The following is a 19069-nucleotide window of genomic DNA, read 5'->3' on the forward strand; positions in this document are numbered from 1 at the left end:
CTAATAAGAGACCCGTGCTATTCCTGTCGGCTACCCGTGTATGCCGACGACGAAACGTGCGTCAAGTGCTTTTGGGATTTGTGTAGTGCTGCGTGGCGGTGGTGCGTATTGCTTGCTTCGTGGCTGGCTTTTCTTGCATGTTTAGCAGTGGGAGGGCAGGTGGAACTACAAACCCCCCCCCCCCCCCACTATCTTCACCGCCTTTTACTTAAACGCCCATTTAATCTGAACCTAGTTTTTAACGATCAATATCTACATACTCTTATGAGAACACTTTTGCAGGAGCATACCCAATTATTGAATACCCACGTCTACTTATCGACATCAGTGGAGTGTCGGAAATCAAAGGCTACATTTTTGATCAGAATTTAATTGTTGGCGCTGGAACAACCCTGACAGAGTTCATTGAAATATTAAGGGAAGCATCTGATACAGAATATTTTGAGTATCTTAAAATTTTAATTGAACATATTCAATTGGTTGCACACGTAGCTGTTAGAAATGTGAGTATACTTAAAGAGTAGCTAATAACTGAGTTATAGCTAATAATGTTATACTTAGTATTTGATAATGATGTATGTAAACTAGCACTTGACTGCAATCAGACCTGCTGGCAAGTGATGATGCAGCCTGAGATGGAGCGCGCTTGCCTAGAAGATGCCTATTTACTCTTGACTTTTACTGAGGAATTAGTGAATAGATAACATAAAATTATATGATCAACGCAAAATAGCAATAAATGATTTACTAGGAACATTATATTGTTGTATTTGAAAGACATGTGATGCAAATGATAATATTAGCTAAAGATCCTGAATCTCTGAGCTAGTTACTTTCTCTTTACTTTACTGTTTTTTTTTTATTTACAGTTAATTAGGTATTCGTTATTAGTTATATTATTACTAACGTATCGTTTTTTTATGAATGATTTTGTTAAATTGTTTCAGATAGGAACAATTGCAGGAAATCTGATGATAAAACATGCCCATCAAGAGTTTCCATCGGACATTTTCCTTCTTCTCGAGACTATAGGGGCGCAATTAACTATAAGTAAGCAGAGCATCATCAAATCAGAAATGAAGGAGATCCCTATAGGGAAACCAGAGTAACCGACATAACACAACGGGTAGTGAAACTGAATTGGCAATAGGCAAGGCACATAGTTCAAAAACCCGATAGACGTTTCAAAAGTAAAATAAAATCAAAAATTCAAATTTTTTTATTCAAATAAAAATTTAAAAGTACTTTTGAACCGTCAAGTGCATCTATTACTGGTTCGGAATGCCTTCCTACCGAGAAAGACCTGCAAGAAACTCGGCGGTTGCTCTTTTCAAAGATTAGGTCCCAAGGTGCATGGAGCCGGTGGATTCAAGCGAAGCAAGACCGTGGCGTGTGCAAGTCCCTACGAGAGACCTTTGTTTTTTTATTCAGATAAAAGTTAGCCCTTGATTGCAATCTCACTTGGTGGTAAGTGATGATGCAGTCTAAGATGGAACCTGAACGGGGTATGGCAGTTTTTATTATACCCATACTCTTTTGGTTTCTATACGGCAACGTGCCGAAACGCTAAATCGCTTGGCGGCAGGGCTTCGGCGGCAGGGTTCCCGGTTAGCAGAATCTGAATTTAAAAAAAGAGTATTCCAAACTTAGCCATGCGTGTAAGGTATTAAGTTAACTTGCATGGTCGATAATAACGTAAAATTATGCATTCGTTACAGTTTCTATGGCTGGTACTAAAAGAATTATTACCATGGGCAATTTCCTTGTCGAAGATATGAAAGGGAAAGTTATATTGAACGTGTTGATGCCACCATTCAGTAAAGAAAATAAATTAGTTACATACAAGGTAAAATTTAATAGTAAATCAGACAATTGAAAAAAACCAGTCAAGCGTGAGTTGGACGTGCACACGAAGGATTCCGTACCATCGTACAAGATACACCTACGTACCTAACTTTTTATGTAGAACACTGCAAGTTAATTTGATTTAGTAGATTTTTGTAATGTAGCCACTCTTAACTTTAAATTTCATGATTCTAGGCCAAAGGGAAGTATCCTATAGGTTTTCTTGACAGACCCGACAGACGGACAGACAACAAAGTGATCATATAAAAGTTCCATATTTACTTTTGAGCTACGGAACCTTTAAATTAATGACAAACTAACAAAAATAAACGATTTTTTATTTATAGGTAGCAGCTCGATCAAGAAATGCACATGCAATAGTCAACGCTGGGTTTTTCTATAAAATTAATGGAAATAATCAAGTATTGGACTGTAGAATTGTTTACGGCGATCTGTCGCCAAACTTCAACAGAGCTACACAAACAGAGAAATATCTAATCGGCAAAATTCTTTTCAATAATGACACTTTGCAAAAAGCTTTAAATGTTTTATCAAAAGAACTTATAGTGGTAGAACTACCACCTGAACCTTCAGTAAAGTATCGAAGAAAATTAGCACTTGGATTATTTTACAAGGTAATGAAAAGCTTATTCTAGAATAGAATAGAATGGAAACATTTAAAGTACAAATAATTTTGTACGAGAACTTTCAACCACGTGTTTATTCGAGGTGTTTTAGATAGTACTATAATTATAGCACTAAGTTTTTGCAAGAATTCTAATGACACCTGTATTTTTTTTAATTAACTGGTGGCTTCTATTTTGTAGGGTCTTCTAGGTCTGTGCCCACAAAATATACTGAATCCACGATACAGATCTGGTGCTATAAAGTTACCTGAAACTCGCCCTACCTCGTCAGGCTTTCAGTCTTTTACGACTGATCCAACTGTTTGGCCAATCAATCAGCCCTTACCCAAAGCAGAAGCTCTGGTAAGACTAAAATTATATCAATCTATTCTCTTTTATTATCACAAAAAAAAATGTGATTTTATATCAATACATTTGCTCACAATCTCGTCTAAGTAAATATCTTGCAGAGACCCTTTGTTCTCCAAAGATTCCATTAAAGTATCCAATGTCCATCTCCAGGATACAAGCTTGGTAAAACAATGTTTTCTCTTAGTTTGTAACCACTTGAATTTACACCATAAACTACTTTCCAGATACACTGTAAAATATACCTAATTTTAAGTGTTTTTCTAAATTAAATCATGCAAATTGTATTTATCAGTTACAATGTGCAGGAGAAGCAAAATATACTGACGATATACCGAAATTACCAAGGGAAGTTTTTGCGGCATTTGTTCTCAGCACCGTAGCATTGGGAACTATAACGAGTATAGATGCCACTGAAGCATTAGTAAGTAAAACTAAAAAAATTATAATAATACTTTATCTTCGTTAATTATTTCTTCAATGGTAGAATCAAACTCTTCTTTAATTTTAAAATTAACTATTACAATTAAAGCCTAAAGATATTTTAATATTTTTTTTAGCAACAAAAGGGAGTTATAGCATTTTATACAGCCAAGGATATACCTGGTCTGAATTCATTTACCTCACCTGATGTAACCGATTTTACAGCAAATGAAGAAATACTTTGCAGTGGAGAAGTGCAATATTATAATCAACCAATAGGAATTATAGTAGCTGAAACATTTTACTTAGCAAACAGAGCTACACTTATGGTTAAAGTTACTTATAGTAATGTTAGAAAACCTGTAGTTGATATTAGAGTAAATAAAAAGAATCCTCAAAAAACTACATTTTTTTCATCTGTACTAGCTACGAAAACAGGCAATGAAGTTACTAAAATTATAAAAGGCAGTCGCACAATTTTATGGCAATACCATTTTTGTTTTGAAACCATGATGTGTGTATCCTTGCCAACTGAAGAGGGGTTAAAAGTTTATCCGACTTCTCAATATATAGATGCAAATCAGGTCCAGACGGCTCGATGCTTAAACATTGAAGAAAGCAGGTAAGTTTAATAATATAATATCTATTATTTTAGTAAAATTACAAGTAACAAAGTTACTCCCTGGCCAATCCTCTACTTGTCTGTGAAAATCCCGTCAAAATCGGTTTAGCTGTTCCGAAGATTAGCCCGTTTAAACAGACAGATGAACAGACAGACAGACAAAAATTTTAAAAATGTTTGATTCAGTTATGGTATCGTTCAAATAACCATATGAGCTTAATATGAGGTAGTTATTTCGAAATTACAGACTGACACTTTAATTTTATATTAGTATAGATATAGATAATATAAGTTTTAAAACTCTCATCTGCTGTGTACTGTGGACTTCTTCTCAGAGAGGGTGTAATTGGACCCCTTGTAATTTTTCAGGGTAGATGTTGAGGTACGTCGCCTTGGTGGTAGCTATGGTACTAAGATATCGAGACAGAACATGGTATCAACTGCCTGTACGTTAGTTACATACAAATTAAACCGACCCTGCAGATTCATTTTACCTCTGAGAAGTCAAACACGAGCATTAGGAAAGAGAATGCCATCATCGACAGATTATGAAGTATGTATGAATTGTGTTTATATTATTATAAGATTTTATAAGTGAAAGAATTTTCAGAATCTAATCATTATTAGTTACATATCATTAATATTTTTGGACTTTTGTGTATTTTAGGATTCTCAGTCTTACATATGTCCCATAGATCTTTACTTCCTTCTTATTTTTTTATGGTAAATATTTTTCTTCTTGGTGATTTTCTAATTTTACTTCAGTAATATTTTTATTCAACAAAATCAATCTTGAATTTCAGATTGGTGTTAATGAAAATGGAGTTGTTCAGTATCTCAATTACGACTTGTATGACGATAACGGCTTCATAGTTAACGAAACTCTCATAAGATTATCACTTGATGTATTTTCTAGTTGCTATGTCCAAGAAGCGTGGAATTATAGGTGTTTTAATGTAATTACTGATACTCACTCAAACTCTTGGTTTCGGGCACCAGGTATTATAAATATTTAATTATAAACAAACAACTCTTTCTTATTACTCTTTATTTTATATCATTGTTTATATATATTTTTTTAATTAAATTGTACAGGAACCTTAGAGGCTATTTCTAGTACGGAGGAAATGATGGAGAGAATATCCTATGAGCTTGGTATAGATCCCTTGAAAGTTCGTTTGAATAATTTGGACAGAACAAAGTATAGTGATCTCGAAGAAATGGTTAACACTCTTGTAGCAGATTCAAATTACAATGAAAGAAGAATTGCTGTAAATAAATTTAACTTAGAGAACCGATGGAAAAAACGCGGTTTGAGGTTTACAATGATGAAATGGATAAGTACACCTCCATTTTTTTTAAATATTACAATGTCAGTTTTCCATGGGGATGGCTCTGTCGCTATAGTTCATGGTGGCACAGAAATGGGTCAAGGAATAAATACCAAAGCTATACAAGTGTGTGCTTACTTTCTTAAGATACCTCTTAGTAAAATATTTATTAAACCAAATACTGCAGTGTTGAATCCAAACAACTCTCGCTCAGCGGGCAGCCTGACATCACAGAATGTTCAAATAGGTGTCCAAAGGTGTTGCGAACAATTGTTAAAAAGACTGGATCCAATAAAGAAACAAATGGTTAATCCAACGTGGGAAGACCTTGTGGCCAAAGCATTTCAGGAAGGAATCAACTTACAGGCTAATGCTTATGTAGATGCTAGTGATTCAAACAACTTCAATGTTTACGGTGTAACTTTGGCCGAAGTTGAAGTTGATACTTTGACAGGACAGTTTCAAATAATAAGAGTTGATTTGCTAGAAGACGTAGGCCGTAGTGTAAATCCAGACATTGATATAGGACAGGTAAGAATGAAAATATAATTTTATTAATATTATAAGTAATAGAATATACAATACCATTGCACCGAACTAAAAGTAAAGACCTCACATCTTATGAGTGCACAATTACATTTTGTTATGTCTAGATTTGAAGTTATTATATTTATAAATTAGACTTTAACAGACGAATCGACAAATAGACAGACGGACAAAGTCCACAAAGTAGACTCAGAGACCTCGCTTTACTCGGTCAAAAGTAACGTTTATTTAATAATTTTGTTTATCTATAGGTGGAAGGTGCCTTTATAATGGGTGTTGGATATTTCACAAGTGAAGAAACTGTGTTCAATCGTACCACAGGAGAACTGCTGACGGATAGAACTTGGAACTATTTTATACCAACAGGAACAGATATTCCACAAGATTTCAGAATTTATTTTAGGAAAAAATCTTACACCAATGATGCAATCTTAGGATCAAAATGTAACTATCAAATTTTATTTAAAATTTAATAATCTCATACATTTGGTTATTATTCATCACCATCATGATTAACCTATCGCCAGTCCATTACTGAGGGCAGGTGACTTCTCAGAACGAAGAGGGTTTGGCCACAGTCTTCCACACTGAGGAATCTATGGGGATTGGCATACTTCACACACTTTTGAAAACATTATAGAGAACTCTCGGGCATGCAGATTTCCTCACAATGTTTTCTTCATCATTAAAGCAAGTGATATTTAGTTGCATAAAACGCATATGACTCCAAAAAGTTGCGTGCCTGGGATTCAACCCCTGATTTTCCAAAAAGGCGGTGGACTTCTTAACCACTAGGTGGCGATCACTGCTGAATTTTTTATGACGGTCATTAAACATATTGTATTTACCAGCTATCGGCTATTATATCGATAAACATGATTACTTTGAAAATGTTTATAAATGGAGGCCAAATTCAAGTGGTAGGTATATTTTGATTTTGAATTTTTTGTTTCAGTAACATCTGAACCAGCAACGTGTATGGGAGTGGTTATACCTCTTGCTTTGCGAGAAGCTATTACTTCATCAAGGCTGGAGTCTGGTTTCCCCTCAAATAATTGGTTTAATATCGGTAAAATTTAACTATATTATTTATTTTATCTAGTTTATCTCACCCAAGTTTAAATAAAAAGTAACCGCTGAGTTTCTTGCTGGTTCTCCTCGGTTTAATTTGATTTTTTTTTATTGATAAAAATACTTTGGTATTTTTAACTTATACTTGGAGGTTGTTAAAAATCCCGTGGGAACTCTTTGATTTTCTGGGATAAAAAGTAAATGTAATAGACTAGCGCTTGGCTGCTGAAGGTTTATCCAAAATTCTCTCTCTTTAATGTAATCTTTCGCAAATAATATACCTAATCTTCCTGTAATTTGTCGTTATGTTAGTTAGCAAAGTCGTTATTAATTTGTAAATATTATGTGGTATTTTCTGACGAATAACAAAGTTTAACTACAAAAACAAACTAAACCATCTAATCCATCTTTGGTTGTGATAATAAAATGTTTAAAATTTATAAACTCTTCTTTAATTATCATATAAAAAATTACTCTTTCCATTTATATTTCAGATGGCCCCTATACTGTTGAGATGATCTGTTTGGCTTGTGAGACTAAATTGGAGGATTTCAAATTCTATTAACAACAATTCATTTACGAAGCCTTTGTATAACAATATAACTATATTATCATTGTTTAATTTAAGGATATGAGTTATATTAACTTTATTTTTAGTGCTTATAAACGTGTTATTCTTCAATTAAATACAAGCTTTTTTAAACTGGTTTCTTTAATTTCTTTATGATAAACGATCATAATTATTTATTTGTTTATTTTAAGAGCATTGCAATTTTATGACGATCGTAAACACCTCTGCTTGGCTGACACTCTCTTTTTATGGCTAGACTGTAGTTGCAGCAAGAATTCCAAATTAGCTAAGCAATTTTGCGATAGTTTTTTTAACCGATCTGTGTTTCCTACCAATTACAATCCGGGTATCTTTAAAACAAGAGTCAATAGGTGTCTTCTAGGTAAACGCGTCCCATCTTAGGCCACAACATCACTTTCCATCAGGTGTGATTGTGGTCAAGCACTTGCCTAGAAGATGTCTATATTTACTCTTCTTTTGAAGGTCCCAATATTGTATTTGCGCGTAGGTTTAAATGGTTCTTTAGCAGTTAAAAAACCTAAATTAAAATCGGTTCATTAGTTTAGGAGCTACGATGCCACAGACAGATACACAGATACACAGATACACAGTTACACAGATTCACAGATACACAGGTCAAACTTATAGCACCCCTCTTTTAGGGCCGGGGGTTAAAAATTGCCAATTTAGAAAATGGACAGGTTTTAATTTCAGTGCATTTGAACCGCTGAATGGAGTCTCCTGGGAAATTCCTATCTCTGTAAGCTTGGCCACTGCGCTTTGTGGCCAGGCTTGTTGGATTTAATCCTAATTCCTAATTACGAGCAGGTATAGCTGACCACTCCCGGCGTCGTTTGGATGGAATAATGGAAACTCCTTACCTACTGTGAGTCTACGTTATACAAGGCAACATCCAACAAGGTAACAAGATATATAGGTAGATAATGTCCGTAGCATCCCGACAAACTGAGGTTATAACCGATGTGTGGATGTACCAAAAAATAATGAGTCTTGTAGTGCGATACCCGAGGAAGATAGTATGAAGGCTTAAATAATTTGTTTAAACTCCTATGTAACAACCCTGCACATAGCTGATCGTGGAAATGAACTCGTAAAAAACTTGGACCCACATGGAGCGTTTTAAAGAGTATTGAATTTATGTTATTTAAAACTAATGATGCCCGCTACTTCGCTTCGTCCGCGTGGTTTTGAAAATCCCGTGGGAACTTTTTGATTTTCCTGGATAAAAAGTTGCCTATGTCAATTTCCGGGACGTAAGCTACCTCTTTACCAAAATATAAATCGGTTTTACGGATAGGCCTTTAAGAATCCCGTGGGAACTTATTGATTTTCCGAGATAAAGAGAAGAATGTCTTTCCCCGGAATGTAAGCTAACACTGTACCTTTCATAAAAATTTGTTAAACTGTTGGGCCGAGAAAAACTAGCAGACAGACAGACAGACAGACAGACAGACACACTTTCGCATTTATAATATTAGTGTGGATGTGGATATTTAATATTATGGCAGAACATTAACATATTACTTACATATAAGTTACAAAAGTCTTACTAAAAATAACTAATTTTAGCACAGTTTTAGGCCGTTTTGTTCGGAAATGAGTTCAAGTTTGTTTTCAGTGATGGACTTTGAGTTCAAAGTTCGTGATTTCGATCAAAACGCTTACATTTCAATTTTTTGCTCCTCTTGTAAAATTTCGTGCAGTTATACCGTTTTGTCTGCCAGCCTCTCTATTACGTTTTTTATCTAATCTTGGCATTTACCTTATTTTGCGCACCTAATTTTGAAAGTGAATTTCTAATGCCTCATAATCGTTATCCAAATAAAGAATAGGCACTGTTTGTCAAATAAGTTATGTAATGTTTTTTGTTAGTGCTTGTTGCTATACAATGAACTAGTTGACTCGTCCCGGCTTCATTTATGTGAATTTCTGGAAAAAAAATCTTCTTATTGAGCCTGCATGCGTTCCTAAAGTCAGTAGTTGTACGTTGATTAATATAGTTCCTTAATCTAACGGGTTTCCTTTCCTAATTTTAAGTTCGATTTTTGTTTTCGAAGTAAGAAAGGCGGTATATTATGAAAATCTCAAAAAAAACTGCTTTTTACCAAAATTTTTAGGCCATCTCCTAAAAGAAATTTCATGGCGCTGAAATCATAGCAGTTTGTAAATTTAAATGGCGGTGGAAGTTGTAGGAATTCACTTACAACGTGCTGAAAGTGTTTGCTAAAAAGAAAGCCAGGACACGAGAAGAAGAATCTATAGAAAGATAAACGCACAGACGCACATTGATACGCCTACTCATAGGACACCGAACCAATGACGCATAGTACCACATACCATGGCATAGACCACCGTTATATAAATACGTTGATAAAAATATTTCATACAATTCTTGTAATGTCTTGTGCGTAAGCGAATATGGACTGTGTTATATTTAAAGTGAACGGAGTCGAGTTCTCAGGTAACTCATTATCATCATCATGATCAACCCATGGCCGGCCCACTACTGAGTGCAATCGCGCTCCATTTGAATAATTTATTTTGTCATTAGTTTTCGGGATTAAAACTATAAAATAACTTCTACGCGTTGTGGTCTTGCGTACGTTTTGGGAGGACTTTCCAATAATTCGTTAAAATATTTCAATAACATTTACCTGCTTTTTCTAAGTGAAGCATTGTATTTTATGCTGTAGTGAAACTATTTTTAATTTAATTTTAATTTTTTAACATTTTTGTAAATTATACTATAAATACATAATACATAATCATGCGATGCGCTCGTGTCTGCGCAGGCGCATATTAGAAAAATGTTCGAATTAAAATGCATCGGCAGTCCCTCAGACGGCGTTACAGGCGCAAGGCAATGTCTCGCAGTTCAATGTTTTTGTTTTGTAACCTCTTTGCAATTTGCAATCCGATATTAAATATGTAATAACTGTGTGTGCACGAATAAACCTTTAAGTACAAAGTCAACAGTGGTGTTTCTTATATCAGTGGAGTCCCTACTACACGCAGCCTAAAATGCTATATAAAAGTCGGTTAAAAACAAAATCGGTGCATCTCTGCCAGTTGGTGGAACATGGAACTTTCGGAAATATATGCGCTTAGCAAACTATTCACAAACAGTCAGCCGCGTCCACTTGACGAACAGGAAAAAACCCCTTTAGTAATCTCTGAGAAATTATTGGATCAAACCAGAAGTCTCTTTTTTTTTCTTCTGTTCGTCAAATATAACGAAAGACACACATTCCTCTGTAAATTTAAGACCTCACACCTGTAGGAAACACATATCGTAGAAGAGTATACCAAACCTTAGCCATGCGTTATAATATTATGAGTGATGACGCTTCATGCGTGTAGATGAAGTGTCGACGATATCAGTATGGAAACTCACCCAGAGGTCTTGCAGTGCAGTGGTCAAAAAGTAAATGGGGGGTCAAGATCGAAAAGCGGTCCCCAGCAAAAGATTCCTGAGCACTCTTTCCAAAATATATCTTATAAAACACCGATAAGCCGCGTGGGCGGTGTTCCCATTAGATTACAACATGGGATTATTCAAGGGGCGGACCAACGAATTCCTGAAAGGCCGGCAAAATATCGGCGGTACCTCTGGTGGTGAAAATATTCATGGGCGGCGGTAATCACTTAATATCAGGTGACCCGCTTATTCGTTTGCTCGCTATTTTTATGAAAAAAAAAAGCTGAAAATCTTGCGGTGGTGATACAGACTTTGAAGTTTCGCCAGTCTATGTATATGTTACGGGCAATTTGATAAGTCCGGGCACTATTAATAATGGCCGGTCTGTATTAATAATGCCCGACTCAATTGGGCAATATGATTAAAACAGCATGATTAATCACTTTTCCCGACCATTATGAATAATGCCCACCCTGTCTTGGGCAAAGTAATAAAATAGGTGAACTGTAGTGTTTTTGTTTATTAAATGAAAGAACCTAACCTAACCCAACCTTTTTTTTATACGAGGAAAATCCTCATGGATACCACCGTGCTCGGGGAGGCGAGGTGGTTATGTCAGACTCTTACCGACTCAAACACCAGGGCTTACCGTCTCAATCGTTGTTGCTGGGCACAGGGACACGAATGTATTCAACTGCGACCCAGCTAATGACGCCCGCCAAGGCAGGCCCAGCTCTGGGACTAAAAGGGGCCCCAACACCGTTTAAGGCTCGCCGGAAACAAGGGCTTGCCTTCCAACTCGAGGACCTACTCTCCCGCGGGTAACAGACTCCCCGTGTCTATTACCCGGAGGCCTTACTCAAGAGGGCAAGCGACGGTCGTGTGCAGCTCGCCTGCACCCGATTCTTTTGCGGCGCAGGGGATGAGAGCTTTCGGCTTCCTCTCTCAGCCGCTCCGCTGCGTCATTACTTCCTCGCTGAAGGAGACCATCGCTTGCCAGGCCCTTTCACTGTCCACCATGGATTTAGTCACGGCGGGCACTCAGCCAGCGAATGTTGTGCTGTGTCTGAGACACTACCGCACTGGTGGCATTCCTCTGTGGGCTCTCTTCGCGCCACCCTGCACAGGTATCTTCCAAATCACCCGTGCCCTTCTTATGACCAGCAGTGGGTGACTCGAGCCTCTTCTGCCAATGGAAGAGGAGCTAACCTAACCTAACTTTACCTGACCTAAGGCCCTCCCCCCGCACGTACGCGCCCCTGCCAACGGCCGCGATCCAATTTATCACATTGCCCGGCTACAAGTAGGGAATTATTCATACTGCCCGGTCCAAGTGATAAATTCAAGCTATCTCAAACACTGATTTATTACATGGACCACGGACCGTCGGGCATTATTAATAATGGCCGGGCAAAGTGATAAATTAATCACTTTGCCCATCGCTCTTGGGCATTATTAATAATGGCCGGTCCTTATTAATAATGCCCAGTTAATCACGTTGCCCGTAACATATATATGAGTCTCTTAGCTAGACGACTAGATGCCTCGTTAGCGGAGCCATCACAGAGGAGATCATCTTCAAGTAAATACTTTGAGTTTAAATTACTGATTGGTTGTAATTATCTTTTATTTGAATAGTTGGTAAAGATGTATCTTCCACCACGTCTCTGCTGCAGTACCTCCGAAGGTACCTCGAGCTGCGAGGCACGAAGTACATGTGTCTGGAAGGAGGCTGCGGAGCTTGCATCGTCAGTGCTGTCAAGTGCCCTGGCCAACCCCCACAGTCCGTCAATGCTGTAAGTTTTAGTACAAATACCATAATTTATATCATCAGAGCCCTAGTTAATTTTGTATTACGGAGGAGAAGAAAACTTTTGTTTGGACCTTTGCCTGCTGGCAGGATGTATCCAACTCAGACAGACTAAAGCAAACCAGGCAAACTAGCTAGTACCAATTAGAGAGAGAGGAATAACCAGAAAGCGAGTGTCTTCTAATTTTATTTACCTACCCATTTCTTTCCATTCTCTTATTTAAATCCTTTTTTCAGTGCTTGGTGTCAGTAACTTCATGTCAAGGTTGGGACATCACAACCATCGAGCAAGTTGGGAACCGCCTGAAAGGGTATCATCCTTTGCAAACGACTCTCGCAGAGTGCAACGGAACTCAGTGTGGCTTCTGTACACCAGGATGGGTGATGTCGATGTACTCGTGAGTTTCTTCAAATGTATTCGTCTTTTTAGGGTTCCGTATCTCCAAATGTGAGATAGGATTGATGTGTGTCTGTAGACTGACCTAGTAATCATTCATACATAATTGAATTATGACTTAAATATTTTGCCTTTTTTTACTATTGTGTATTCAAATGAATTAAGATTTCGAAAATTATTAGAAAACATAATCCAGTGTTACATGTTTCATATTGTAGATTATTTTCAGGCTGTTAAAAAGTGAACCTAACCTAACGATGCTAGATGTAGAGAAGTCCCTATCAAGCAACCTATGTCGTTGTACAGGATACAGGCCAATTTTCGATGCATTCAAAAAGTTTGCTTCTGATGCCCCAGGTCAAATAGAAATGCCTGATATCGAGGAATTGTGTGAAAAAACTAAAGAATCGTGTTTGGGAAAAGATTGCAAGAATTACGACTGGTGTTTTGTGTCTAACAATGATGTGGAAAATAGTGTTCTGTATATCGAACTGAAAGATGGTAGACAATGGTTTAGGGTACAGACAGTGGCTGACATACTACAAGTTTTGCGTACTCAGGGAGTTGAATCCTATATGCTCGTTGCAGGAAATACTGGCAAAGGTAAAACTAAAAAAAAAAAAAAATTATCCTCAACTTGTTGAAATTTCTATCATGTAACAATATAATTTCCAGCTTCCTCAATATTCATCATCATCATTATTATCAACGAATTATAGACAGCGTTTATAATATCGCTGGTATAAATCTGTCTCATTTTAACTAAAACTCTGTAGTCTTCACCAAACTATTTAATTTGCTACAGTATAACTATAATTTTATTATACATTTTTTTTTTCAGGGGCGTACCCAATAATTGAATACCCGAATATACTTATTGACATCAGTGGTGTATCAGAAATTAAAGGCTACAATTACGATCAGAACTTAGTTGTTGGAGCTGGTTCTACGCTGTCGGAGTTTATTGAAATATTACAAGAAGCATCTGAAACAGAAAATTTTGAGTATCTCAAGATTATAAACGAACATATTCAGTTCGTTGCACATGTAGCCGTTAGAAATGTGAGTATAGGACTTGAAGAATAGCTAATTATTATTAATTATTAAGTATCTGATAATGTTATTTTTCTGAAGGATTTTTTTAAATGTAGGTAGTACGATGTAAATCTTGCATTATATATAGTTTATTGGATTGCTATATTGCCATGATCGTATAATTTTTAACTCACAGATAGTAGAAATTAAAAAGTAAGACCCGATTTCGCCATACTCTGATTGATATAATTTAACATCCTGTCAAATGGTTTAACAAACTGTTAATGTAAATAAGTGTTCCAACATGCACTAACAAGGCATTAACTTGCTTAACAAGGCTTTTATTCTACTCAAGACAGATGTTTGCTTGTGTATTTATTTAACTTATCAATTATTGTTTTATTTAGACACGACGACTCTAATACACGAGAGATAAAAGTAGTTATTTGTTAAAGATTTTTATTAAATCCCTGAACTATTTTAATCTTTTGACTGTATATTCTTACCAGTTAATGTAAATTAAAAAGTCTAATTATTATAATTTTTGTTGCTGACATTTGTATTTTTACAATGGAAATTTTCAAATTGTTTCAGATAGGAACAATCGCAGGAAATCTGATGCTAAAACATGCTCATCGAGAGTTTCCATCGGACATTTTCCTTCTTTTCGAGACTATAGGGGCGCAGTTAACTATAAGTAAGTAACATTACTTTCCAGTAGATAATTTAAAATTTTACAATAGATCGCCACTCGTAGCTTTAGTTTTAAGTTGACGGAAAAATTATAACCTTTCATATTACATTATTATTTACTCATCTGGCCATATTTATTCACCTTCGCATTACATTATTATGTATCCTATAAATCCAATATTTGGCAATCAAAAATTGTACAATGTTACCTATTTTGAATAAATAAATTGACTTTGACTTTGTTGTGTATTATAATTACGTACGTCATTACAGTTTCTATAGATGGCACTAAGAAGATTGTTACCATGACCAAATTTCTTGTTGAAGATATGAAAGGGAAGGTTATATTGAACGTGTTGATGCCACCATTCAGTAAAGAAAACAAATTGGTAACATACAAGGTAAAATATCAAGTTCTATTAAATACTTGATTTGTTGTGAAAAAGTAAAAAAAATAACTTTTTCATCAACCTATTCGAAAAACGAGAATTGACATTAGGGGATAACAGGAACAAAATTTCATTTTGTTCTCATGGGAGTTCGAATTTTCTCTCTTTTGATTGCTCCGCGTTCGTGCTTTAATATGTGTTTTGTTCTTCTCATAGGTAGTGATGAAAAACAATGTGTATCACTCAGGGCCAAAATATTTTGTTTTCGGGTGGCGTATATTTAATTCCTCGCTACGCTCAGGATTCTACTTTGCATTTCTTCACTTCGCTCTAAGTTCAAAATAACGCCCTCGAGGAACAAAATGTCACTTTATCTCCTTGTAACTCAAATAATTATTTAACATGATCTAACAAAAATAAGGCAGTTTTTTTATTTACAGGTAGCAGCACGATCAAGAAACGCGCATGCAATAGTTAACGCTGGATTTTTCTATAAAATTAAGCCTGACAATCGGGTAGCGGACTGTAGAATTGTTTACGGTGATTTGTCGCCAAACTTCAACAGAGCCACCAAAACGGAGAAATATTTGATCGGGAAAATTCTGTTCAATAATGACACATTGCAAAAAGCTATGAAAATGTTATCGGATGAAATTATAGTAACAGAATTGCCACCTGAACCCTCAGGAAAGTATAGAAGAAAACTGGCACTTGGATTATTTTACAAGGTTCGTGAAGCTTGTTGAAAACTAGCTGGTTCACCCAGTTTTGCTCAGGAGGTTTCGGAAATCCTTTTTTTGCCAAGTGTGGATTGGCTGATTCTACACACCTTTGAAAAAGTTATGGACAATTCTCAGACATGCAGGTGCCCTCACGATGTTTTCCTTTACCGTTGAAGCAAATGATAATAAATTGTTTTAAACGCTCATAGAACTCCGAAAAGTTAGATGAGCGTGCCCGGTATCGAACCCCCAACATCCTGAATAGAAGGCCGACAGGTTAACTACTAGGCTATCACCGCTTTTTTCAAATTAATACTCTGTAATAACAGTTTTTATAACCGTTACCTACAGTAGATAGGTAATATTATAAAGAGGAAACCTTTGTATTTTTGTATGTTTGTATTGAATAGGCTCAAAAACTACTTGACCGATTTCAAAATTTCTTTTACCATTACTTAGAGGGATTCTTCCGAATCCGTATAGGCTATATTTTATCCCGGAAAATAGATAGAATTTTTCGTGGTAGTGTCCACCCGTGCGAAGCCGGGGCGGGTCGCTAGTTTTAATGAAAGTTGTTTCGTTTTTGTATTATTTCTATTTGGTTTACCTGTGACTTCCATTTTAAAGGGTCTCCTATCATTGTGCCCTGAGAATATACTAAATCCACGATACAAATCTGGAGCCATAAAGTTACCTGAAACCCGCCCGGTCTCAACAGGCTCTCAATCCTTTACAACTGATCCGACAGTTTGGCCAATCAACCAGCCTCTACCCAAAGCAGAAGCTCTGGTAAGATTATATACAATTCAATCTATAATAATATTATGATAACCATTATTTTGTTTTATACTTTGCAATTGTGCATTGTAAGACCTACATATCCTGAAGATGCTCCGGTGTCTTGGCGAAACGTGCGTCGAGTGTGTTTTGGGGGATTTGTGTGGTGCCGCGTGATGTTAGTGCGTAATGCTTACTTGGGGGCTGGCTTTTCCTGCATTTTTAGCAGTGGAAGGGCGGGTGGTGGATATCACATGCTGCATGTTGCACCATACACATTTGTCTGTTTCAGCGAATTATTATAGAAAATGAAGCGTTTGGTAAGGAACCAAATGATTCATTTGCCATTGTAAACCATTTTTTTTTTAAATTCTGATAAAAGTTAGCTCTTGACTGCGAACTCACCTGATGCAGGTTGAATTCTTAGCCTTTCTCGGCGGAAATTTTATCTACGCTTCGGGGATTTTTGTCCTCCACGGATAAAAATCCCTCACGTGCGCTGGTCCTTATATCAAGTAAAAATTACTTACAATCAAGTTTTATTTTTTACTTATTTTACTTACTAACTAAAATTGTCTTTAGTAAGTGGTAAATTATTTTGACGAGTCAAAACACTTGTAAAAGTTTATTTGAATAAAAAATTATTCTATTCTATTTATCAGTTGCAATGTGCAGGAGAAGCGAAATATGCTGAAGATATTCCAAAATTGCCAAGGGAAGTATTCGCTGCATTTGTACTCAGCACCGTGGCCTTGGGAACTATTACGAGTATAGATGCCACTGAAGCATTAGTAAGTAAACATTAAAAAAAATCATAATAACATTTTTTTTTTAATTTTTCTGATTCTTCAATTGCGAACGACCGTAAAATGAAATGAATATAAAATGAATGAAACAATGATATGAATGTTTGTTAGTAAAAAATATTTTTTTGAATTAAATTCTAAAGATGATGAAAATTATGGAGTCACCTTTATGCAATTCATGCGGAATTGCGTAAATTGAGGATTTTGAACAGTTGTAAAATGAATGTGTCCGATTTCAGTCTGGGCTCATGGGTTAGAACGGATTTGATACGGGCAAGTTCGTGTTTATACTTGCTCGTCCTGCATCTAAGAATGCCATAGGTCTTTTTGAATCCATAAGTCTTTTTTTTTTGGAAAACTGTATTGTTTTTTTTTTTGTTGTTTTTGGATATTAAGGTTAAGAATTTTGTTTTTCTTTCACGTACTGAGATCATAATGGGGCTGATATGTACCTACATAGGTATATAACTAAAAAAAGAAATAAAAATCCAAAGATAATTTTAACATGTTTACAGCAACAAAAGGGAGTTATAGCATTTTATACTGCAAAAGATATACCTGGTCTGAATTCTTTTACGACACCTGAAGTACCGAATTTTGTAGTAAATGAAGAAATACTTTGCAGTGGAGAAGTGCAATATTACAATCAACCAATAGGAATCATAGTAGCCGATACATTTTACTTAGCCAACAGAGCTACATTGATGGTTAAAGTTACTTATAGCAATGTTAGAAAACCAGAAGTTGATGTAAGAGTAAATAAAAAAAACCCTCTTAAAACTACAATTTTTGCAAGTGTACCAGCTACTAAACCAGGCATTGAAGTTGCTAAAATTATAAAAGGTAGCCGCACAATATTATGGCAATATCATTTCTGCTTTGAGACCATGATGTGTGTATCCCATCCCACTGAAGAGGGATTGAAAGTTTATCCGACATCTCATTTTATGGACTTAAATCATGTATTAACCACTCGTAGCTTGAACATTGAAGAAAGCAGGTAAGTCTACATAAAAATATTATAACTTCAATATACTTACTTTAATTTTACAGAATATTTCCACAGAAGGGTGCCAACGGGCCCCTATTGCTCTACGCTTTTCGTCGTCTGTCTGTAGCCGGGCCGTAACTCATAAACCGTCATAGTTAGTGAGTTGAAATTTTCAGAGTCACAGATTTCCGTTGCCGTTATAACAACAAAATCATATATTAAAAGACCAAGATAGCAAATTTCAAAATAACCACCACGCAAATTTAAAAAAAAATGTATGCCGTATTCCCTTGTATAATGGTAGGGAACCCTCGTGTATGAAAACGTCTCGCACTTGATCGGGTTTTTTAAACTATACTAATATTATAAATGCGAAAGTGTGTCTGTCTGTTTGTCTGTCTCAACAGTTTAACCGATTCTGACGAAATTCAGTATAGAGTTAGCTTATATCCCAGGGATGGACATAGGCTGCTTTTTATCCCGGAAAAATCAAAGAGTTCTTACGGGATTCTTTAAAGACCCATCCGTTTAACCGATTTGTATGAAATTTGTTACCGAGGTAGCTGGCGTCCCTGTAATTGACATTGGCAAATTTTTATCCCAGAA

The 19069-nt window shown here is 36.0% G+C and overlaps 2 protein-coding genes across 2 annotated transcripts in view; both read left to right on the plus strand.

The window, feature by feature from the left end:
• The window catches only part of LOC123873140 (xanthine dehydrogenase/oxidase-like), a 110799-nt gene that overhangs the window by 69034 nt on the left and 22696 nt on the right, over positions 1-19069 (plus strand). The window contains 1 exon segment of the mRNA XM_045917854.1: positions 13280-13653. Within this exon segment, the coding sequence (XP_045773810.1) occupies positions 13280-13653 (374 nt within the window).
• The window catches only part of LOC123873128 (xanthine dehydrogenase-like), a 5940-nt gene continuing 5293 nt past the window's right edge, over positions 18423-19069 (plus strand). Inside the window, exon 1 of the mRNA XM_045917840.1 lies at positions 18423-18472. The gene's annotated coding sequence lies outside the window, so the exon portion shown is untranslated. The remainder of the gene's footprint in view (positions 18473-19069) is intronic.

This window comes from Maniola jurtina, chromosome 16, assembly GCF_905333055.1.
Source record: "Maniola jurtina chromosome 16, ilManJurt1.1, whole genome shotgun sequence".
NCBI lineage: Eukaryota > Metazoa > Arthropoda > Insecta > Lepidoptera > Nymphalidae > Maniola > Maniola jurtina.